Raw genomic sequence first — 25713 nt, forward strand, 5'->3', positions numbered from 1 at the left:
AATCACCTACATCTCTCATATTGCACACAATGCCAAACTGAGCAGCATTCAGGTTTGATAATTAATTGAATATCAATGCTAAATAGAGTCAATTGACCTTAGTTACAATACATTTTATTTGATTTTTGTATAACTGTAAGTAATCATGTTACGATCAACAGGTTGTCAAGGAGTTTGCCGTTTGTAAGCAGTGTGGATTATGGTTGTCAGTGCCAATTGGTCATACTACAACTTTACAAAGACATAATAGATCACACATCAATAAGATCAATTCAGAACCTGGACAATTAAAAATGACAAGCTTTTTACCTAAAAAGACAGAGGTTAGTAAATATAGTTAGCGGATCTTGATTTTTTCTATTTACTGTTTTAACTTTTCACTTGTTACTTGCTGCCATTGATAGCAAAATAAATCTGTTACAAGTTGTAAGCAATATTTTAGAAATACAATGTTTTTTGTAGTACAAAAAAAAAGGCCATTATGTATTGGTATGTATTTAATGTCTATTGTTTATTGCTTTATACTTTACAGGTTCCTAAACACATTTGTGAAAATGCTCAACGTGCAGCCCTGTACATGATTGCAAAAGACATTCAGCCATTCTCGTGTGTTCAGAATGATGGGTTCCGTCACTTTGCTCAAACAATGATTGATATTGGATCGAAGTATGGATCAGTGAAACTTGAGGATATTATGTGTGATCGAACAACGCTGTCTAAGACGCTACTACCAAAGTTCTACAACGAATGTGTTCGAAAGCTGAAAGACGAACTTGCTGGGGTTACTCATATCGTAATAACAACTGATCACTGGACCGATGACATTCTAAAATACTCTTATCAGACTTTTACAGCACATTACATTAACAGCAGTTATTGCCTTATAAGTAAGTGTGTTGGATTGTTTGAGTTTAGTGAGTCTAAGACTGGCTTTGCCGTAAAAGCAAAGACAACTGAAATACTTAAAAAACTTTTCCCTCAGGCTATAAAAAGTGACAATTTGGTATTTGTGACTGATAATGGGAGTAATATGAAGTCGGCTTATCGCAACGATGTTAGACTTAGCTGTGCAGGTCATAATCTGAATTTAGCTGTTGAAAAGGCTTTGAAATCCCCTGGTGCTAATTTAGTTAATGAAATGATCAAGACTTCAAAGGAAATGGTGGGCTACTTTAAACATAGTGGGAAAAACCAGGAACTAAATCACACTCTCAAACAGGATGTTGCAACTCGTTGGAACAGTCAATTTTTTCTTTTGCAATCATTGTCATGCCAGTTAGATCATGTCAAATCAATTCTTGCTGATTCAAAGCAGTTTGACAAACTTGAGCAACTGAACAACGTTAATGAAAAATTGTTGCATGACGTCGTAAAACTTTTGCATCCCTTTCACAAGGCTACTGTACAATTGTCACATGACATTGTGCCGACTCCCCCTGATGTATGGCCAATGCTATTTTATCTTCGATCAGTCTCTAAGATCAATGGTTCAGACAGCGACAGTATGCGTGATTTGAAGGCAATTTTTCTGTCCAGCTTGAATGAAAAGTATATTATTCATCCTTTGCACAAGCTATCAACACTTATTGTTCCTTCTTACAAATACTTGTCTTTTGTCAACGCAGAAGATCGCAATTTTGTTTATTCAGAAATGCGTAGTATGGTGGACAAAATTTTTTCTTCTTCACCAAATCAGATGATAGGAAAGGACTCAGGCAATACAGATATAAACAGCTTTAGTGAATGCAGTCATTCAGATCAGCTGCCTCCTTCAAAGAAGAATAAAGCTGACCCTGAATCTTATGATTTGCTGGCAGACTTAAAAACAGCTGCCACTCCATTGTCTAATGCCGACAGTAATGACACAAGACATGAACTTGACAAATACTTGGCACTGCCCGTGACAGCGTGTAATGCATTGCAATTCTGGAAAGACAATGACCATGAACATAAGCTTCCGACGATGGCATTGATTGGAAAAAAGTTGTTGGCTATTCCTGCTACAAGTACTGCCAGTGAAAGAGTGTTTTCAGTGTGTGGGGTGACGATGAGTGAGCGCAGGGCTCGCCTAAATCCAGAAACATTGGAAATGTTGATACTTCTCAAATACAATATGCAGCCCTGATTACTAGACTGACAGTAGGCTACTTAAGCTAACGTTATCTGTGATCAGAAAGTTACTACTTTAATGTTTTGTGCACTTTAACTGCAGCTATTAGCAACTGCATTGTTTTCTGGACTTTTAAAGTTGCAGTATAAAAGCATTGCAAATTATTTCAAGTTATTTGTAATACTTTAACTATTTAATGTTACTTTAATTTATTTGTGTTTTATCATTGTGGATGTAAAGCTTTGTAACTAATAAAAAAACAGTTGTGTTGATACCGAACCGAACCCGAACTGTGCTTAAGACCGAACTGAACCGAACTCGAACATTAGATATAACCGAACCGAACCGGACCCGAACTTTAAAAAAAGGGTTCGATTCCCATCTCTAATAGAAATCAGTGTATAGTAGTCGGTGTATAGTAGTATAGTACAGTATAGTAATCAGTGTATAGTAGTCAGTGTATAGTATTCTATTCAGACTAGGTAGACGTATTAAGTAGTGTTCCTCAGGGTCCTGTAATTGGTTCTGTAAATAATATTGTTTCGGTGTTCATAAATGATATCTCTGAATTGGTTTAAAGAAATTGTAATTGATTTTTTTGACACTATCCTGTAAAAAAGCAAACAACAACTTACGAGCTTTTACGTTTTCCCTCGCCACTATATTTAAATTTTTGACCACCATGTATACAATAATACTTGATGAAATAGTATTTAATCTGAGGTGCTATAACAGCAGCTTTCTTTGGAATAGATTTTGTAGCAGCCTCAATAGCTCTAGCATCTCTAATCAATTACTTAACAAAATTAGTATCTTCATATTTTTTAATAGCTCCTTTTAACAATACAAATGATGAAATAGATTCAGAGGAAGTAAAAGCGATTGCCATTTTCACTATATGATATATAACACTTCGATTTGTTATGACACCTGAAATTATTTATTCTACTGAAATTTATTAAAATTGTTTATTCTACCGAAAGCGTGTTTTATTGGTTGATTTGACACGTGAAATTCTAAGCCAATGAAACGGACTTTCGGTAGGATAAGAATTTATTTTTGGCTACCGACTTTCGGTAGGCTGTCCACGGCGTTAAATTAGCTTCAACAACAAGTATGTTCATACCCATGCCAAATGAGGAGGCGCCCCCCTCACTCTAAAATGAGGGGGTGTCAGAAATTTTGTACAAGGTTTGGAGTTTGCACAATGTGTGAAAGTGTCCTATCTAAAACATCTAAAATCCTGCTGGTGCCCATATATATATATATATATATATATATATATATATATATATATATATATATATATATATATATATATATATATATATATGTATGTATAGAGTAAAATGGGGGTCAAATGAAATAGTTAAAAGTTTTAATTAATTTTTTTTTAAGGGAAAAAGGTTTTTAATTTCTTTTTTTTTTTTAAAGTTGTAGAGAAATTTGAGCTGTATTTAAATATATAAAATTCAAGTAAAAAAAGTTTTTAGTTTTTTAAGAAACTTTATTTAACTGAAAAAAAAAGTTACTTCATTCTACCCTCACATTCAGGGAGAATGAAATACGCAAATCTATGTGTAACTAAAGCAACACTTAACTAAAAAAAACAAAAAGCAACCAATAATAAGAATTTCAAAAACAACCAATAATAACAATTAAAAACAACCAAACCAAACAAACAAAAAAACTTTTTTTTTGTGATGATGTTGAGTCGTAGAGAGGTACCAGTGGTTGAGCTGAATTGTAACTTGTGTGGTACTTTTTGGTGCACTAAAACTTAGCGCCTTTTACATATCGCTTTGGTATGCATGTTTGACAAAGCCAAGCCTTGCATTTCGAATTTTCACACTGATACCATTCCGTGCATTGACTTGGTGAAGCTTTGCCCTAAAACTTTACGGCACTTTTTACACTTCACTTGGTTTGCAGCTGTTATTGTTGTTGGAGTTGCTATTGTTGCTTGATTTATTTAGTGCCCCTCATTAAAGCTTAGTTTACGTTGATTTTTAGCTTGCTTTGCTGCTTTTACTCTTAGCATCTTTCAATCTTTCGAGTATTTCAGATTTACTGAGACACTGCCCATCGAACCTTGGTGCATCTACACTTTTTCATTTTTTTGTGTCAACGTGTTGGATGCGAAACATTTGTTTTAAAGCTGCTGCAAGAGATTGGGCCGATTGCAATTGTTTTTCAACCTCTTTTTGAATTTCCTTTTAAATAGCCGGAGTTACTAGACTGTTGAACGTTGTTTGTAGGCGAGTTGGCTTTGGAGGTGACTTTGAAGCTGATGCTATGCAACAAATGGTGATGCAAGATGTTGTTAATATAGATTTAGGTAGCAGTAGCTGAGATGGTGTAGTTACTGATGCTAGTAGTGGTTGTGGTACTTTCATAGATTCTGATTCTCTTGATGATGAAGGCTCAGGTTGAGATGACGGTGTATCAAACATATTAGCAATTTACAATTTTGACTGATCAATTTTACTGATGTCGAATGGAAACAAGCCAGTACTCTGAAATCCACTAACTATTTGGGTGCGTTTAAAAACTTCACCAGAGCTAAAATGTTTTGCTTGCAGTCGGCTAAAACATTCTTTTGATAAGTTGCTGAACTTTGTCTCTGCATAAAACTGTTGAAGTAATTTGCGCCAAACTCTTTTGACATGACAATAAACACCGACATCTAGTGGCTGCACAATGTGTGACGAATGAGCTGGTAAGCAAATTAACAAGGTATTGTTTTTGATACAAACAAGTACGACCCGATAGGTGACATGCGTCACATGTACGACTAAAATATGAATGCCTGTAATTGGATAACTATTATTAGATTTATTTAATTAAGTAATTAATTGATTAAAGTAAAGATTAAACTAAATACCGGGAATTTTTTTAATGGCAGGAACATTCACGCCACTGAGCCAATTCATAAATTGCTTATCTTCCATCCATCCGGATGGAGATATGGCGTAAACGACATCGTCTGGACCACTTAATCACCAATTTCTGTACAGGCGTTTATTTTATTTAAAAATAATATATGGAGCAAGACGATTACCAGCAACATTGATGCAATTTCAACTGTATAATGGATTTTTTCATTGTTGCCAACCAATTTCAATGGTCGTTTTGCACCACGCGGACAAACTTTAAGTTGCTTGCCTTGATCACCAGAAAATCCGATTTCATCAAAATCCCACAAACGACATGAAGTACTTTCATTGATTCCTGTTTCGTTGAATTCTTTTTGCAGTATGTTGAAATACTTTGCAACTATATCTTGTGTGCAAGAAGCGGCTCAGAGTGATGAAATATTGCCTATGCCCCTGATGCTTAACTTATGATTCCACCGGTTTATGACTCCACCGGTTTCACCTATGCCGTGGACAAGCCTATGCTGAGTTGCTACTGGTATGCTGAATGATTGAACAGTTTTGTTAAGTGAAAACTCACCGCTTTGTACTCTGGCCACTGCAAGCGCAACTTGCTCTTCGGTGTATGATTTTTCTTTTTTCTTTGAGAACAACTTGTTTCGAGGCATATTTTATATTAGAATAGATTTAACACGAAATGATTTAAAATTCATACAAAAAATTCATGGAGATTGATTGGTCACTTGAGATTTGATTAATAAAAGCCGCATTTAACAAGTGAGCAATTATAGCGTATTTCATTCAACCCGACGTCTCCGTTTTCGTTTTTATCTCATAACTTTTTTCCCTGAATAGCAAATTTAATTTTGAACAAAGATTCTTGACCAGCGAAAAATGTTCTACCAGTATACTGATTAAGTTCATTAATATAAAATTTAATTTCCGAGAGTTTTATGTTCATTTTTCAAAAAAAGAAAAAAAATATTATCACGCATTCAAAAACTTAACAAATTATCAAAAAAACTCATTCAGAAAAAAATCCTCTACAACATCATCAAAAAATATTTGCAAAAAGTTTATTCAATAATTAATTAAGAACGAAAGAATAAGCATGGTCATAACTATTTCATTCTGCCCTCTTTTACTATATATAATTTTTTTTTCTTTTGATTAAATTCTTAATAAGCAAGTTTCTCTCACAATAGCACAAACCAAAAATAAAATCATGCAGAAGTCAAAAACGAAATGAATGTTTCGGAGCGGTCACTCAAAGTTAGTATGCTTGGTATCAAATTAATTTTTTATTTTTAATTTTTATGTTTTTTGTTTTAATATTAGGAAACTATTTTTTTTTTTTATGAAGTTTTAAAGAAAAGTTTTTACTTAATATTAAAAGGTTTCATGAAGCAACCATTCTTACACTTTTTAAGTTTAATTTTTTTCTTTTTTTTTTCAAATAGAGAATGCGCAGTTGTAACTTATCATTGGCAAGTTTTGAGGGTGTTATGGTAAGTTCTGAGGGTGTTATGGTAAGTTCTGAGGGTGCTATGGTAAGTTTTAAGGGTGTTATGATAAGTTAAGGGTGTTATGGTAAGTTTGAATTTTGAAATCTTGATTTGAGTCTATAACTTTTTTTTTTTTAACACAATGTGGATAAATGTTTATTTAAAAGCAAATAATTAGTAGAACTTTAATACACTATTATATTCATATATATTTAATTTAATATTGATTTACTTAATAAACTATATGCTCAAACTAACATGTAAAGAAGGTTGGGTACCAAATATTAAACGCTCAAAAAATTCTCAAAAATATATATATACTTTAAAACATTGCAAACAAAAAAAAAAGACAATTAAGTTCTTTATTGAACCAAGACTGGAATAAGTAAAAAATTAATCTAAGTTATAAAAATACCAAACTTTATAAAATCTAGAAATTCTCTGAATCAATTTGAACCTTGATACGTATGAAAACCCTTTAACAAAAAAAAGTTTATAGATTAATTGAAAAAAAAAACAAAAAAAACAAACTCTATGTTCGTTACTATGTTCTGCATAAATTTGGCTAAATCAAGTTTGTAAATATAAAAAACATACTACATTTAAATGTCAAGAAAACACAAGTAAGATGATGTTCAAAGGTGATAAGAACTTTTATATAATCTTATGATGATTATATTTTAAAATTATTCGTTTGTTTTTGCATTTTTAATCGCAATAAATTCTTGTTATATGGCTTATCTCCTCCTCAATTTTATTTATTTTAGGTCTTTGAACAGGGCTGAATTTCCAACACGACTTCATAAGATTACTAATGTTTATGTCAACTTTTACATCGGTTGGAATGTCAGGAGTTAAACCATTTTCTCCCACTTGCTTTTGTAACTGAACATATGAAAGATTATTAAATGGCTCTTCTTCGTAAATTACTTCAAAAAAAATTAAAGACAACGAGTAAATGTCACACATAAACCACGCAGATGCAGCTATTAGCTCCCCTCTTAAAACTTCTGGAGCGGAATAGCGCGGTGTTCCAATATTTTTAAAATGCTGTTCAATACTGGAGCCCGAAGTTTCTGTATTATGTTTTATAATGCTTAATCCAAAATCGCAAATTTTAGCAACGCAAACGTTTTCCTTTTCATTATAACGTATCAAAATATTTTGAGTTTTTAAATCGCAATGAGCAATTCCATTTTCATGCAAATATAGCAAACCCTTGCAAACTTGTAATATGATTTTAAGACGTTCTTCCTCAGAAAAGTCTATATCAACCTTGGCTTCAAACAAACTCATATCCATGTATTCCATTATAATGCATAAGTTCGGAGTAACCGTACATGCACCTAAAAACTTGACAACGTTTGGATGATTTAACATATAATAGTTTGTGACCTCTTTTGTAAAATCCTTTAGACGATTTTTTGAAATTCTTTGAAGACGTAATTTTTTTACAGCCACAATTGTATCTTTCCATTTGGATAAATAAACTTCCCCGAAGCCTCCAGATCCAATTTTTTTAATCAGATCTAATTCTTCGTATGCAACATCTTTTCCAGATAAGTTTGTAAACGATTGTAACGTATTTATAGGAATTAAATTTTGCGATTCAAGTGCTAATTTGTTTTCAATAGCTCTTCGATCCATCAAGTTTTGTATAATTTCCTTTGAAAAGATTTAATAAATGTTAAATATATAATGACTTAAGTTATACTAATTTATTCAAGGAAGGTTGTAAATAACTCAAAGTATTTATAAATCCAAAGTTTAGACTTTAAAATAATATTTTTAATGTTAGTTACCTGAAGCTTACTGTCGTATCCAATATAGTCATTTAGTTGCGGAAATATTTCTCCGTAGGGTAAGGATGGTAAAGTGACAGCTTTTTCTCCGTAGGGTAAGGAGGGTAAAGTGACAGCTTCTTTTTTTCTACTTATTGGTTTGGTACCAATTGGTAATCCAACTCTTCCGTGCTTTCTGTTAAATGCGTTATCTACATAAACTTTTTTTGGTTTAGAATTCTTTTCTGTTGATTTAACAGCTTCTATCCCAATTCTTTTTTCTTCTTGTGTTTCTAATATTTGACTTTTTTCTAAAAATTGATGATTGCTTTTTGTTGAACTGTCGTCTGTTTTTGAAATAACCATGGAACCAAATCCCAATCCAACTCTACCTACTTTACGATTAAAAGAATTGTCAACGTATGTTTTTTTATTGGAGTCATGACTGCTTTTTGTTGAACTCCCATCATTTTTTGAAATAACCATGGAACCAAGTTCCAATCCAACTCTACCTACTTTACGATTAAAAGAATTGTCGACGTATGTTTTTTCATTGGAATCATGACTGCTTTTTGTTGAACTCCCATCATTTTTTGAAATGACCATGGAGCCAACTTCCGATCCAACTCTACCTACACTACGGTTGTAAGCATTATCTACGTAAGTGCGGTTTGATGATGAAGTAGATCCAGAAGAGTAACTTGCATAACCAGTACAACTACTTTGTCTACTAGAACTTCCTGAGCTTCCTCTTGAAATAACTGCGCTTCCATGAACCATTCCGACTCTACCAACACTTCTATTATAAGCGTTATCAACGTAGGTCTTTGGCATTTCTTAATAACAAAAAGAGATGTTTGTTTATATGTGTTGTTGTATTTTTGTTGAGATGTAGCATAGAATAAGTTTGATTTAATGTACCTTCAGTCAGAATCTCTGCAGTCAAGTTTTGCTAAAAATTAAGATTACAGAAATACATCTTGTATTTGAATTTGTCAAAGTGAAAGTGTGGATTCTGATTATACCAACTTTCAAAACATAGATTTGTAAACAGATAAAACTGTTTACAAACTAATATTTTTGTTGTTTTCTTAAAGAAAACAATTTTAATCTTTAATCAAACGTACAATGGTTGACAAAACGTGGTTTATAAACTCACAAAACGAGACTTACGTAGCTTAAGTTTTTTAACATCATTTGCTAATATAACAAGTAATTACTAAAACATAGCAGGTAAAGAAAATAACATAAAGTAAAGATGTCGCAGTAGTTTTTTCTCGCAATCAACAAATCAATAAACAGCAATAAACTTCTCTTCTAACTAAAACTCTTTTAAAAATTTTATCCTTCATATATACCCAAGGCTTTTTCTAAGATATCCTTCCAAACACCGTCATAAATCACCGCATACATATATTTAAAATTCTTATTGGTAAAAACTATTAAAGCTACTAAATCTCTAACGTCATTAAATGTTCTAGAATTTTCCGCAATTACACTCCTCCTTGATCCTTACGAATCATACAAATCAGCAAATAGCAATCAAAGTAATACGAAGGCATGCGCCGTTCCCGACCACTCCGTCGCAAAAGCATGTCAATTTCTTGGGGTCTTCAACTTCAACATTTTCCTCGTTCGTCTCTAATACATCTTTAATTTGCTCTTCTTGATTTTCAGCGTTCTCTTGACCAGTTTCAGTATTCATCTGTATTTCCACTTCAGGGATAATGCAGGACTGAATATAATTTCCAGGTCTAATGTGTTTCACATGACGCGGAATGCCGTTCACTTCTAAGATTTGATTCGACGCATTCCGAGTTAGTTTAGTAGCTGGTTGCCACTTTGTATGGGACCTCGCGTTTGGGGATTTCAGCCAGACTTTATCGCCAATTCGAAATCTCTCGTCCATGTCATTTCGTGCAGGAAGATTCCCAATCCTTTCACACCAATGGAATAGCTGTATATCTTGCCCATCGGGGATGCACCATGTTTTTCGACTGAGACATTGTACCAATATAGCGCTTCCGGTATCAACATTTTCGATCGTTCTGCAATTCTCTTGATCGGTGGTTTCTTTCTACAATTCCATTTCCCCTAGGATAATAAGCGGCTCTATATCTAATTTGCACTCCCCAACTATAAAGGGAACTCCTTTTTCTCTTTACTTTAAAATGTCGGCTCATTGTCAGTCAATATCTCAAACGGTGCTCCACGTTCACAAAAAATAAGACGGAGTATTCGGACTATAGCAACACTTCCGTATGAGCTTGATAATTGTTGCCACAACGCGTATTTTGAAGCTCCACAATCAATATAAATCAAAAACTTGTCAGTACCATAATGCGTGATATCCATGGCCAATCTCTCCCAGTTTCCTTCAACATCCAATTTCCCTTTTACCCACCGTAGTGGCACTGGATCTATTGACTGACATGGTTCGCAACTTTTATCACATTTTGAACATTGTTTTTCAGTAGCAGTCGAAATTGTTTTACGAACAAAGTTAAACGTTCGATTTCCTCCAAAATGTCCAGTTTTTTGGTGTATATCGGAAATAGATTCACCCTTCGTAGCTGCGACTCCCATACAACTATTTCAACACTCTGGCACAGTCAGTTTGTTGAGCCATCTGCTGCGAACTCTTGTTAATGCGTCTGCCAAATTATCTTTAGAAGGAATGAGTTTCACCTCAACGCTAACATTGTATTCTTCAATTAGTTGTCGCAACACGCACAGTCTTCTTCGAATTAGCATTTCACCCGTCGCTTTTGATCTCAACCTTGATTTTCCTGTAAGGGCGTCAGAAACCCAGTGGAATACTATCACGGAATTGATAAAAACAGTCACATTCTTCAGTTTCCACATCAGAGCCATATTCATTCCTCGTATCACAGCGTCTAATTCTGCCATGTTTAGATGAATAACAGACGTTTCTTTTCGCAGCCATGTTGCATCCTCCACAGTAGTTTCCCCAACTTAAATGAGAGCACCAATCGCAAAAGAACTGGCATCAAATCACACTTTTCCCTCATCACCACACACAACCTAATCACCACAAGCAGGCTTGCAACGTTCCACCTCAGCAAACACTTCTTGAAGCACCCTCTAAACGTTCTCATCAGAAACTTCATCGTACCAACCCTTCGTCAGATTGACAACTTTTCTCTTTAAGAGACTGCAAATCACTCGCAGCCAACCACACACAGGTAAATATCCTACCAACTCTTCACAGATTGAAAGCACTACTCTCCTGGTTAACCTTTGCAAAATAGCATCAGCTCGATTCCCTCTGGACCACATCAGTTTGTTACCAACCTTACGCACACACAATCCTAACACACGAACTCCATTATCACCAATCTGCTAACCTTCTTTAGTCTCTAAACCATATTTCAAAAAATGCCTCTTAACATAATCAAGACTCACCACACTTTCGTCTACAAAAATATTGTCCACATAAGCGGACGTTCCACTTTTCACTAATTCGTCTTAATCAATGACGGCAATCACAACGGATTTCATTATCATTGGCGCAACATTCAATCCGAAACCAAGTTGTGTCAAACAAAACCATTTATTTTGAAACACCACAGTTTGGAACGGCCAAAGAGATTTATCAGTTTTTAGTTGAAGATAAGCCTTGCGTAAATCAATGATTGCTGGTTTGTTACCCATTCTTCTCCTTTCTCTAAGCTTTACGACACACATTTGCATCTCTCGTGTATGCTTCAATGAAGTTGTTAGCTTCTCTCCAGTCCAGAATAGGTCGGATTTTATTATCTTTGTTTCTCTGAATGAAAGCCATTAAGGGAATCTGCCTTTTGGGCGGACCCAATTCATTTTCGTCATACTCTAACAGCGATTTCCGATCAATTCAATCCTGTAGTTCGTTTTCATAGTTTGTTCTCGCGTATGGTAGAATTCCGTACTGTGCCACTTTATTATACAGTCGGTTGGGGCCTTCTCCATCTCTCCATTTCCATTTGACTCTCTATTCAACACCATTAAAAGCTGCTTCATGATCTTTCTTCGTAATTTCAATTTTCTTGACTTTGTCCTTGTTCGAAGCCGCTGCTCCACAGTAATTCAATCCGAACTTCGCTTTTCCCAAACGAGAAATGGATACTCTTCCTAGTAATTTAATGGAAATCATTCCGAGCATTTTATCAACTCCAAACGGTTGGAAATCCACTAAAATAACTTTATCATATGCTTTAATGCCATTAAGCTCAAGAACCACTGACCCAGTGCACTGATGAACTTTTCCTTCAAACGTTACTACCTTTTGAGAGTTTAAGCACCTACATTGACTTTTGAGCAGGACTTTTTTATTCAAACTCTTCTTCGAACACCCTGTGTCTGCTAAAGCTGTTACAACCATACAGTTAACTTTCAAACGAATAAGAGATAATGCGCTTAATCCACCGTTGTTCAGGAGCAAGGTAACGCAGATTCTTCGCTCCTGCAATCGTTTCCCTGCAGTTTCCAGCATTTTGATGCAATGTGTCCTTCCTCACCACATTTAAAACATCTAAAGGTCTTCGGAGACAAGTTCTTTGCAAGCGAACAGTTCTTTGCAATGTGATTCAAACCTTTGCAGTTGTAACACACTAACACAGTTTTTGTAGCATGGCGTCTATATACAGCGCCAACAGCATCACTGTCAGTCACATTTGCACAGTTCAAAGTAGCTCTCACTCTGGGTAACATTATATCAATCGGGTTCATTACGGCTCGAAATCTTGATGATAACACTTCTGGCAAACCCACAACAAATGCAAAACGCACAGACTCCTCTGGTAATTTACCAAGATAGGCTAATTGTCTTAAATCTGCCAAAAATACGTCAGCTTTTTCTCCGTCACATAATTTTCGTTTTTTAAACAGTTCATATGCAGTGTAGGCATCTACGGAAAACGCCACTAATAACACACGCTCGACTTCCACTACATCTTTTTTGACTTCCGCGGTTAAAGCATCGTACACTGCATAAGCAGCTTCTCTGAGAAGAATCGGAAAAAGTAGTTCAAGCTTTAAGTTCTGAATTTCAGCAATCACTTTCGTTCGTTAAATCCAGCCAGCCGCATCCGAAGTGCCATCATACGTTTCAAACATATCAAATAATCTCATACTTGGTTCCATGGCTCGGTTAGCTTGTAGTTTTTTCTTGCAATCAAAAAATCAATAAATAGCAATAATCTTCTCTCCTAACTAAAACTCTCTTTTACAAATTTTCTCTTTCATATATACCCTACGCTTTTTCTAAAATATCCTTCCAAACACCGTCATAAATCACCGCATACACATATTTAAAATTCTTATTGGTAAAAACAACTAAAGCTTTAAACCTCTAACGTCATTAAATGTTGTAGAACTTTCCGGAATTACAGTCGCTAACAATAATTAAGCATTTGAAAAAAGATTAAAGTATTACAAAAACGAACTAAATCATTTGTACGATTAAAGTTATTATTTAAATTTTAAAAAGCTTAACAAACTATGGATAAAATTCAATTTGCGATAAATAAAAAAAAAGTGCTACCGAATACATTCAAATCTATTACTTGAGAAATAAAGCAACTGTTATTGTTAAGTTATTCCACTTAACATGTTTATCTTCTTTATAAGCAATTTGCAATCTTCTATATTACAGTTTGCAATTGTAGACCAGAAAAAATGAAAATATTTGGTGAAAAAACAAATATGCTACGGCGCTCAAAATACCGGGTTTACAGTGCTAAATGAAAGTTTTTGATTTTATTTTTTATCGGAGTTATAAATAAAAATTAAAAACTATAAGCCGGGAATTGCTGATGAGAGATCATTTGCAAAATTTATAAAGAAAATAGTTTAGTCACGTTTTAGTGAACGGTTAAACTATCATGTTGATGTCTAAGACTGGTTTTGTAAAGTTTAATTTTGATTTTGGTACAATTGAGTTTTGGATTTATTAAAATTAGGTTTTGGTTCAGTTGACCCTTAGTAGTGCAGTTTATCATTTGTTATAAAAAATTTCCGTTCTTTGTTCAAGTGCTATATGATATACTCTACGCGTAAAGTTAGTTGATATAGTTTATCAACTAACTTTACGCGTAGAGTTCGTAATAATGTATATCGTTTACGATATACATAATTTCAATTGGTAATAATTCTCAAGGTGATTATGCATAATATGTAATAATATTTTGTGGTTACTTTTTTAACTTTTTAATAGATGTTTTAATTACTTTTCTATGATTTTATTAAGTTATTTATTTTAACGATGAGAGGGGCTGTTTATATGAGGCGAGCTAGCGTGGTTAGTTGGGCTGGCTCACTTAAATGAGGTCTCGCTATGTTTAATATTTGCTTATAAAAATTAAAATTCTTTATATGACCAACAGACTAGCCCGGATAGTTGAGATTTTGATACTTTTAGTTCTTTGACATGATGCAAAAATCTAAACATAATATTGTAATTTATCATTTATTCAAGCCTTCTTTTTAAGGGCAATGCTGTAGTATACTAATATAAATGTATATAAATGAAGCGTTTTTTGTTATTGCAGATATATCTGCAATAACAAAAAACGCTTCATTTTACCCATTTGCTTGGGGGGTTCTGCCGTATGCTCATCTTCTGCCTCGTACTCAAACATTCGTCTTTCTTTGCTCTGAGAAACTTATTTTCATGCCTGCATTTAAAAATCAATTTCCATTTTTTATTTAATAATAATAAAAAAACGCAATTAATTTAGAAGCGTAAAGTATTGCTAAAAAAATAAATCATGATATTAGAATCGAATCTACTGCTGCTGCCCAAGCCTTTGTAACACTAAAAAACCATAAACCAAATTTTCAAAACAAACTTCCTAGTAGGTTATTGGTTTCCTCAAATTGGACAAAATTAACAATATTCTTAGAAATAAACTAAATTTGCAACAATGGAAAAATACCGCTGATGTTATAAATTGGTTCGCCATAATCGAAAATAAAAATGACTGTACATTTATTCAATTTGATATTAATGATTTTTACCCTTCAATAACTGCAGATATTTTAGATAAAGCAATTGAATTTGCAGCCACACAGTTATTCCTGAAAAAACAGTTCGTATAATAAAACATTGAGAAAAACCCTACTTTATTTTAGTAAGGAAAAAGAATGACATAAGGAAACTTGGAAAAAGAATAACATACATGACTGCTTTGATGTAACAATGGGCAGTTATGACAGAGCAGAGATTTGTGAATTTGTTGGATTATACATTTTAGATTTATTAAGTAAAATAATCAATATAAATGATTTAGGCCTTTATTGCAACGATGGTTTAATAGTAATGGGTAAAAATCTGGTCCACAGCTCGATAAAATGAGAAAAGATATTATAAATATTTTAAAAAATATTGGCTTTCAAATTGAAATAGACATAAATTTAAAAATTGTGAACTTTCTTGATGTCACATTTAACCTCTCTGAAAATTCATACAAGCGTTCCAAAAAACCAAACGATGAATTATTACATATTAACATTAAATCAAATCATCCACCTCAAATTCTAAAAGGAATCTTGATTTCAATTAGTAACAGGCTAAACCAAAATTCCTCTAATAAAAATGTATTCAATTCCTCTAAAGAAATATTTGAAGATGCCCTTAAAGTAAGTGGTTTTGAAAGTTTTGAACTAAAATTTGACCCTGAAAAAGAGAATACAAAAAAAAGGAAATAGAACTAGAAATATAATTTGGTTCAACAGTTTATTTCATAAATCATTGACTATGACGTTTTTGATTTTAAATCAAATACTTTTGATTTTTATATTTACACCTAATTAAAATATGTACTACTGATTTTCCGACCTACTAAATCTTTGACCTACTGTATTTTTGACCTACTGAGTTTACAACCTACTGAATATTCAACCTTCTGTGTTTTCAATATTATAACTAGGCCTTTCCGGTATGTATTTTGTATATTTTGTTGTTGATTTGAATACGAGCCAAATTTGATCAGACTTAGCGCAGCAGTTGAAGCGCTGTCTTCAGAATCGGGAGGTATAAGGTTCAATGAATACTTGGAAAAATTATTTTTTGTTAATTTAAAAAAAAAAATTCGTTGTTAAAAAAAAACAACAACGTTTTTTTTTAAAATAGGAAAACACAGACCAGGTAATCGCTTGAAAATAAGTTTATCTCAAATCGGTTGAAAATCAAAATCTACAAAATAGATTAAAAAATAGATCGGTTGAAAACGAAAACGTCATAAATCGGTTGAAAATAAAAAAGACCATAATCGATTAAAAACAATTTAGGCTGCAGTAGGCTATCTGAAAATTAATTTCATTTTTTATTAGATGTTCATTTTGTAGAACAACTTAGTAGGTCGTAATTTTTGTAGATGTAACTATCTGACACATATTAAAGTACTATTATGCTTAAACGTTTTTTATTGAATGAGTAGTTATAAGAAAAATCTTTTCTTATAACTACTTGCTTTTTTGCTAAGAGCTATTTCAGTCCGATTTTTAAACATTTCAAATGAGAAAAAAAATTGCTTTACAAAGAAGAAGAGTAGGGATTGAACTCTTTATATGAAAACAATATTTATGAAATGATCAATCATTTTAATAAAAAAGAGATTTAAAGTAAAATTTAAAAAAGTATGTATAAAGAGTACATGATAAAAAAATGTTAAAAAATTTAATAAAATGCAGTGTTTTAACAACTGTTATAGAAAACATTAGAATGCTTTAAAAAATAAATATCAGAAGTGCAATCGTTGCTGACAATTGTCAGCAACGATTGCACTTCTGATACATTTATGATATGATACAAAATATTACAATGTAACTAACAAATCTATTTCTAAAACCTGGTCAATTATAATCATTGTATTTTCTCCATGAGCTTTTTTATCTAAATATCGAAAACCCTTGCGCAAATGCTAATCGCCTGCACAAGTATTATTAGCGCAGGCATCTTACATCGCCCGCCGAGTTCTTTTTAGTGAGACATTTCCCCGCTCCTGCACTAATTTATTCCTGCTGAGGCTTATATATATATATATATGTATATATATATATATATATATATATATATATATATATATATATATATATATATATATATATATATATATATTCTTAAATAAATATACTTATTTATCTCTTAAATGATGTAATTAGTGTCTTAGTTCAATTTATTTTATATGAATTTTGAACAACTATTTGTTTTATTTTATGCGTATAATATAATTATAGTGAGGTAATTTACACATAGTTATAATTTGTGTGTAAAACACTTCAATTGGTTTAAGAATTGGTTGTAAAACCTAAATCTAAAGTTTTAAGAATTAAATTGGATATATATATATATATATATCCAATTTAATTCTTAATAATTGGATATATATATATATATATATATATATATATATATATATATATATATATATATATATATATATATATATATATATATATATATATATATATATATATATGATAATACTTATATATTATAATATTTATATACTGAAAATATCAAAAAAATATGTATAGGAAATACTCAAAAATGTAAGTAAATCCAGTAAATTAGGATGTGGAAATCAAAAAGTTAAAAAACTGGATACAAGTATTTGAAAAAGATCAAAACTATAATGATTTATACAAACTTAATTTAATATGCATTTGCATATATTGATCAAGACCGAGCAGTAAATGCCTCAGGGAAGAAATAGCGAAAGCCTCATGATTAGCAGAAGTAAAAATAATTCCGGGTAGATGTCCAGGGTCAATTAAGGACTCACGTAGATGAAGAAAATCAAGACACAAGCAAATGAAAGAGTTATAAATGTTATCACTAAAAGCCTTTATTTCCTTCAAAAAGGAAACTTGTGATTAAATTTCTGATTCTCTTGGTTTCTACCGTCAATACTCGTTTAAATATTTAAGTCGGATTAAGTTTTAAGTCGGATTAAGTTCTTGCTCAGTGTATTTCTAGCCTGATTCTCTTATTTCTAGCTTAATGTAAAGATTCGTTTTAAATATGAATCTCTTTATTCTAGCCTAGCGTCAATATTCGTTTTAACATTGACTTATCTCTCTGAGTTTCTAGCCTGATTCTCTTATTTCTAGCCTAGTGTTAATATTCTTTTATCTATGTAGAAATTTAACATTTTTAACTTTATTAAGTATCTGCTCGTATTATTTTCTAGCCTTATTCTCTTCGCTCTATCTGAGTATCAATTTTCGTTTCATGCTTATTTAAAACGCTGAATTAACCGATCTTGAAGACAAAAACTCAATTTCTCGAAAAAAAGAATAAAAATTCGCAATGCGGCGCTACTCTCACATCGGACCTCAGACGATTTACGAATGCTTTTTTTTACATTCAACTAAGCTACGCAAAGTTGTTTTAATCTGAGATTTAAAAAATAGCAAACATGCTTATTTGATTTAGGCGAGTAATATATTTATAAATTCTAATTTACTAAATACATTCCGTGAAATCGACTGTATTTGAGTTTCTATACTTGCCACTTAAACTTTGAAAATCTATATATTTTAATATATACACAGCAAATATATGCATCAAATATGTGTTTCAAAAATGTTTAACAGTTTTAACTGGTACTAATGCTAGCGATTAGGAGGAGATTAGATAGAGAGAAAGAGAAAAAGAAAAAACATTTGTGCTTGGTTCCAATTATTAGTTTAGTGGTTAAAGTGACCTTCTCGTCAGTGTCATGATTTTGTCACCATGGTGTTTCGAAGAGACTATAGCGCCAAGTCCCATGACCTACACCACCATTTAGGTCCACTACTATGCGAAAACGAGCACGTGCTCAAATTTGTAAAGCACTAATATTTTTGAAATAAGTCATGTTCAGGCTATTTAAGAGAGGGGAGACTAGCTGACTCTTTGGTAGTATTAAAAAAAAAAAAAAAAAACTAGCGTTGAATATGTTACTAAAAAATCTCGCGAAATCATGAAATTGAAAAAAAAAAGATTGTCTTTTTCATCCTCGAGACTTGTTTTGTCCAGAAATTCTATTTTTCTATTAGTATGTTGGTTCTCACTAAACTTTCTTTTTAACTTTTTTATTTGTTTATTATTTTCTATAAGCCATCTAAACAAACTTAGTTAATAAAATGTCACATAAAGGTTTTAGATAAAACTAAATACACCATGCTTAACTAACAAAACAAATAGTTTTGTCAGATACTAATATTGAAGTTCCGTATATTTTAAAGTTCGGTTTACACTACATCAGAGCTTAATTTTCTGCTAACTTAAGAATGTTTTTATTATAAATTATGTTTAATAATTTTGGCCCCAAACAACCAAAAGCATTGTTGCTAAGGGCATTGCTAAGGGAAAAACTTACTACATGTCTTTAAAATCAGTAAATTAAAAAAAATTTAATTAAAAGATATGTGCAAAAAATTAAAATGCAAAAGTATATAATTTCAGAAAGAGTACAAATTTCCCTTTTAAACTGCACCAAAAACAAAAATTTGATTTTTTATATTTTTTTAATAGACGACCACCTAGAAAATATAGAAATAAAAAAGCTATACCAACTATTTATCGACGGTACAAATGTCAATCTAAAATTTTTTGATGAATTCAATACAAGTTTGACTGCAACTATTGAAACTGAAACTGGTTCTTTAGTCTATCCTCTTAACTTCTGTTCAACAAGGCAACTACTTCTACTGTACTAGTTCCATTCAAAACATAAATTCACATGTTTAAGACAATCTTAATAGGTGTTCGTGACCCTCTTGAGCAGAGCAAAGAGGCTTAATCTCCATTAGTCAGACGTGTTCTAATTTCGTTTATGACTGCTTCGTACCTATCGACATTCTTTACAGATAAATTGAGCGCAATAAGTGTTGTGATTCGTTGACATTTGTCTTCGAATCCACCATTTTTACGGAAAATCAATTGGGTAAATATACCATGTTCTGTTTTTACATCTCGTTCCAAATATTCGCGTTTTTTTTGCCTCTTCTTAAGTTTATAATACTTTTGTACAATTGAGTATTTACTCAACTAATTAAAAACCAAAATGTATAAATGCGAGTGGTAAAAATAAACAGCCGTGGCGCAGTGATTGTCGCACTGCATTAAAAAAATGAAAAGGTTTAGGGATGAACGTTTGTTCTGACTGTAAACGTGATTTTGGTACGAAATACGCCAGAAGCTCTTTAAGTGCTCTTCTGCGCTGCCGTGACAAGATGAATTCTTATGAAATCCTCGGAGCGCCTTATGTATAAAAAAAATAACTTTTTTTTAATGATCCTGTTGCGTAATTTAACAATATTAACAATAATTTGACGATTATTATTGATTTAGAGAAACCTTACCACATTAATAGAAAAATAAAATTCTCTATGCTTACCGCAATAATAATTTAACATTATATTATACGGGTTGACTGTTTTTATGCGCATTCAACGACGGTTTTTTTTAATTGCTTTGCTTTTGCAATTCAATGACATTTTTGCAATTACATAATAGTCTTTTTAAATTGCTTTATAAAAAGTGATATACGACACAGACTTAAATACAATTAGAGATAAGACAGGTGCAGTAGGAACCGTCGGAAAACCTCAGTAAAAAATACAAACTTCTTAACGAACACAATGTAATTTTATTCGCAGTAATAAATTATGTAAGGATTTCTAGAAGTTTAGGAATATAGTGGTGCAAAAAGAGTTTCCATCCAGTTTTAGACAACAAACTAACACTTTTTTCATCAAAAATGTTACTGCCTCTAAGAATAGTGTCATTTAAATGTTAATTAAATTTTAGATTGTTGAAAAGTATAGGTTGCCTAATACAGTAAATAATTCAATTTTAACCTTAATGAAAAAATAGAAAACAAAGAAATAATTTTAAATATAAATATTATGCAGGTAAAAACTTTCAATAAATAAAAAAAACAAGAAACAAATAAAAGCAACATATTAGATTTAAATGAAAAAAGAAACAAATTAATGGAATAAGTTATACATGTATTATAGGTTATAAATATATATTATATAGCCAAGATGCTGAATTGTGCGAACTTTCGCTTTCAATCTTAAAGGTAAAAAAATGACATAAATATAATTCTTGTAAGGAAAACGCTTCACGCATTTCAAAGTAGCTCAACTCAGCAAATACATTTTGTATTGTGAGAAGTAATATTGCCTCACAAGCATCTTTTTAAGTACCACATCGTAATTAAAGTTATTTTCTTAACGCGTTAAAAATCATGGAGACAAAATGATAAAAATGTAACTTTTGTTACAAATAAAATCTAAGTTCCTATTTGAAAAATCACTTTTATCATTTTTTTTTCAATTAGGAGCTAAATTTTATTTTGAAAATAAATTTTTTTTCATAAAACGTAACATAATATTCGTTTATTTTCCTATAATTTTACAATTGGTTTTTTGGTTATTTTATAAACTGTTAATAAATTTTGAAAATAAATTTTTTTTCATAAAATGTAACATAATATTCGTTTATTTTCTTATAATTTTACAATTGGTTTTTTGGTTATTTTATAAACTGTTAATAAATTTTTTCTTATTTATTTTATGAACTCTTTTTAATGATGCCTTTAAATAATAAAGAGTTTTATCAGTAACATATTCGTGATCATAATTTATTTCCATAAGTTAAACGAACATCATTAAAGCTTTACATTATATCGAAATGAATTGACAATAAACAAAATATCTTATTAATAAAATATTTACATTAAAATAAATCGTGCATTTTTTAAACTATTATGAAAAAAAATAATTTATATATTTAAAAAGAGTTTATATATTTACTTTTTTTACTTATTTATACATTTACTTTCTTAAAGGGATAAAGAAAAATATAACTGTTTTAAAATTATAAATAAATAAACAAAAAATCATTACATGTAAAATGAACATTACTTGTAAATGAAAGTTTATAAACTTATTAAATATAAAACTTAAAAATAAATATGATGAAAAATTTAAACTCAAAACACTTTATCTTCTTTAACTAATTTTTAAAAACAGCAAAAAAAAATATTAAACAAAACTGTTTCTTTAACAAAAAAATCTATTAGTTTACAATTACGGCTAAATGCTTTTACTTACGACTTTATTATCTAATATTCTACAAGTTTTTGCTTAACGCAAAACTGCTGAACGCGTATACAAAACTGCTGAACTTTTTTAAAAATAAACTTTCAAAGTCTGCTGATATAAATCAAGAGATTAAATGTCTTTATACACATACAAACATATCAGACAATTCAAGAAATGCTCGAGTAAGGTAAAAGTGCAGCTATTTAAGACCGACTGCCTCTGTTTTTATGACGTGGCTCTATATATATTTTAATGCAAACACTATCTTAAAGCTAGATTTTTGTTACAAGAAATGTACTAAAATGGTTTTTGAACATGACAACTACTCATACGCTACAAATATGTTTATGGTACTAGGTTTGCTTAATATAGATACTTTGTTGCTTAACTACAGACATAGCCTTGTAAGGCAGCTAGTTACCTGTGGCAGCAGCAATGCAGCTGAGTATAGATTAAACAGAACTTTTGATTATTTGCTTTTTTTTATCTTAACTATGGATATTGTACTGCACTTGTTGTCTGAATCAAATATATAAATAAATTATATATATATATATATATAAAGTTTATTTATATATTTGATTCATATATATATATATATATATATATATATATATATATATATATATATATATATATATATATATATATATATATATATATATAAATGTAAATAAATGTAAAGCACTATATGACGCTTCTAAAGAAACATATTTTATAAATAAGATTTAAATATAAAATTTGTGAATAAAAATAAAAATATTCAAAGTTATAATTTTTTATTTTACTTTTAAATAAACATGTTCTTTTTAATTATATGAAAAAACTCTGAGAGTATTCGAAACAGCAAACAATGCATAAAATGCTTATTTTATTGGGAAATGTATTCATATTAAAAATATATATATAAAAATCATTTATATGAGCTTTTGGCTAAACTAAACCAAAAACTCTAGACTTAAAACAAACACGTACTTTTTGAACTTTTTAAAAAATATTTTCCTTTTTTTTTGCGCATCTTCTGAAAGTTGAACAAAATGAGTACTGCAAAATGTTTTATGATATTTTCTCCGCAAAGTAAAATTTTGTGTACTGAAGACGGCATATAGTTCAAGTTATTATTACTCACATAAATGTAGGCAGTTTCTGTAGCATATGTACCAAAACTTTCAGCATTTATCATAACACCTAAGGAGAGAGCTTGTAGAATTATGTAAAGCCAAATTTTTATTTACACCAGTGATTTCAGAAGAACAGCTTGCATTTTAAAAAGTATCTCCTAGCAGTATTACCATATTGGTATCACCATATTGGTATAATATATATATGTCACTGTCAGGTCAGGTTATCCTGCTAGTGGTAATATGTAACCCAGTACTACCAGCTTCATGTCCTGCTGCCTTATAGGGTACGTATTTTAAGACAAAGGCAAGGAGATGCCAACTCCGACTTAAAACACCCCCTGCCTTGAGGCTCTTGGTTGAGTAAAGACTAGAGATGGTGTCTTGATTAAAATACTTATCTTGGGCAGACGTTAAATGCATTCGGCTACTGCCTTGTAGAAAGCCTCCAAGGTAAAGACTTAAGGGGTAAACAAATTCCCCTTAAACTAGGAAGAGGTTGGAGGTTGGCTACACGAGCTGCTCCAACTATGTTTACAATGCGTTTTTGCACCTTCTCTAAAAAAAAAAGGGCACCAATAGAAGATCCGCCCGAAATATGGCAACAGTATTCCATTCAAGGCCGGATTTGAGATTTATAGAGATAGAGAATAGAATCCAGAGTAAGAAAGTGTCGAACTCGATAAAGAGATGCAACCTTAGCAGATGTTAATTTTGCAACGAACTTGATATTAGGTTTCCGAGAAAGATTGGAAGTAAAAGTTAATCCTAGAAGATGAAGAGTAGATGGCTTATCGAGTACATTAGTACCATTCATAAATATAGGAAGATCTAAACTATTGCGATAACAATTGACTAAAAAAAACTGAGTTTTATCTGAATTAAAGTTTACCAGGTACTGTGAGCCCCATGGTGTAGCATGGTGTATAATGCCCCATGGTGTAGCATGGTGTATAAATAAAATCTTTATAAATATATAGAAGTGAACAAAAAGGTATTGTCTTTCTAAAATAATTATTTTACATCGAAGTTTTAGTGCGGTCGATGACTCAAAAACAGACAGATATTTCAAACTTGCAAAAAGTTTATACCTGTATGATTGAAGGGATAAGTTATGATTGTAATAAAAAGATGAGAAAATACGATCAATTTGTATTAAATATGGGTTAGGACTAATAATTTATACATTGTATAGTAAAATTAAAAGAAAATTGTTGTAAAGTAAAATTAAAAGTTATAAGAGTTTTCTATCCATTTGCTTAAATAATAATTAATCAGTTTCATTGAATTTAATTTGATCAGTTTGATTAGATTATAATTAATCAGTTTCATTGAATTTAATTTGATCAGTTTGATTAGATTATAATTAATCAGTTTCATTGAATTTAATTTGATCAGTTTGATTAGATTATAATTGATCCGTTTCTAAGGTAATACTGAAATCTATTTAAGGTGCTAGCCATTTTCGGATTTTGTTGCAGGTTCAGATATTTTAACTTCGTAGATTAAACCAAAGATATTTTAACTAAGTAGATTAAACCAAAGTAGATCCATGAGTTTTTATGACCGTCCAGGTTATTCTTTACCCTCTTATGTTGATGATTTTATCGAGCTTTGTCAGGTTTCTTCTGAAACGAAGAATTAAAATAAATAGGAAACTAAGCCTCTCTTCCACAAGAAGATCAATTTAATTGTTTGTAGATCCGTGAACTTGTAATTCCAAAATATTATTTGTGTTCCTAATATCCATGAATTTAATGGATAGAGGCAGTCTCCATTAATTCGGGTGTACAGAATATGGCATTCTGAATTGAATGTCATATCCTGTACACCCGAATTAATTCTGTACACAGCTGAAACTGTCCATAGACAGTTTCAGCTGTACTGCACTAATAGATGTATCCTAAAACATAAAAACGTTTTGTGCATTGTAAAACTTTTGAACCTTTCTAAAGGTTATTTAACAAAACGTGACACTCTGTCTCTCTATTGATTCGATAGATCTACTTTGCTTTACTTCACTTTTTAAAAGCAAATTAAGATGTCTAATAAATATTAAATTAAAAATGGACGTCCCTATTTGCCAGGTAGGTTCCAAAACATCGTAACCCGCAAAACTAAAAATAACAAACTTTATAAAACATATAATGTGAAGTGTATTGTAGATAACAGTAATTAAAAAAAAAAAAAACGTTTGAAAACATTAAAGAAAAGGAT

At 31.2% G+C, this 25713-nt stretch overlaps 1 protein-coding gene and 2 long non-coding RNA genes across 6 annotated transcripts; 1 reads left to right on the forward strand and 2 right to left on the reverse strand.

Moving 5' to 3' along the window:
* Positions 1-3596: 3596 nt before the first annotated feature.
* On the reverse strand, positions 3597-6120 carry LOC149889440 (uncharacterized). 2 transcript variants are annotated; one of them, XR_016451845.1, is made up of 2 exons: positions 4995-6120; positions 3597-4904 (listed from the first exon to the last, which is right to left on the reverse strand). It is a non-coding gene; the product is annotated as an uncharacterized LOC149889440 (long non-coding RNA). The 2 variants fall into 2 exon arrangements; XR_016451844.1 differs by having other exon boundaries at positions 3597-4919.
* Positions 5600-7398, forward strand: LOC149889441 (uncharacterized). 2 transcript variants are annotated; one of them, XR_016451843.1, is made up of 4 exons: positions 5600-5763; positions 6192-6258; positions 6447-6494; positions 7259-7398. It is a non-coding gene; the product is annotated as an uncharacterized LOC149889441 (long non-coding RNA). The 2 variants fall into 2 exon arrangements; XR_016451842.1 differs by having other exon boundaries at positions 5603-5763; positions 6192-6271.
* LOC149889442 (uncharacterized) lies at positions 7029-9682 on the reverse strand. Of its 2 annotated transcripts, XM_090085372.1 has the most exons (3): positions 9194-9339; positions 8294-9108; positions 7029-8156 (listed from the first exon to the last, which is right to left on the reverse strand). In XM_090085372.1, the coding sequence occupies exons 2-3, from the start codon at positions 9104-9106 to the stop codon at positions 7200-7202; spliced, it is 1770 nt and encodes a 589-aa protein (XP_089941498.1). In that variant the 5' UTR covers positions 9107-9108; positions 9194-9339; the 3' UTR covers positions 7029-7199. The 2 variants fall into 2 exon arrangements, with proteins under 2 accessions (XP_089941498.1, XP_089941497.1); XM_090085371.1 differs by having other exon boundaries at positions 8294-9682.
* Between the last annotated feature and the right edge of the window lie 16031 nt (positions 9683-25713).

This window comes from Hydra viridissima, unplaced genomic scaffold (assembly GCF_058129835.1).
Source record: "Hydra viridissima isolate aposymbiotic clone 2 unplaced genomic scaffold, HvirCarnegie_v1 scaffold_4, whole genome shotgun sequence".
Classification (NCBI taxonomy): Eukaryota; Metazoa; Cnidaria; class Hydrozoa; order Anthoathecata; family Hydridae; genus Hydra; species Hydra viridissima.

Coding starts and splice junctions, on each gene's coding strand:
- LOC149889442 (XM_090085371.1), bottom strand. CDS start 9,106: ATGCCAAAGACCTACGTTGATAACGCTTATAATAGAAGTGTTGGTAGA. Junction 8,157..8,293: donor GATACGACAGTAAGCTTCAG/GTAACTAACATT, acceptor ATCTTTTCAAAG/GAAATTATACAAAACTTGAT.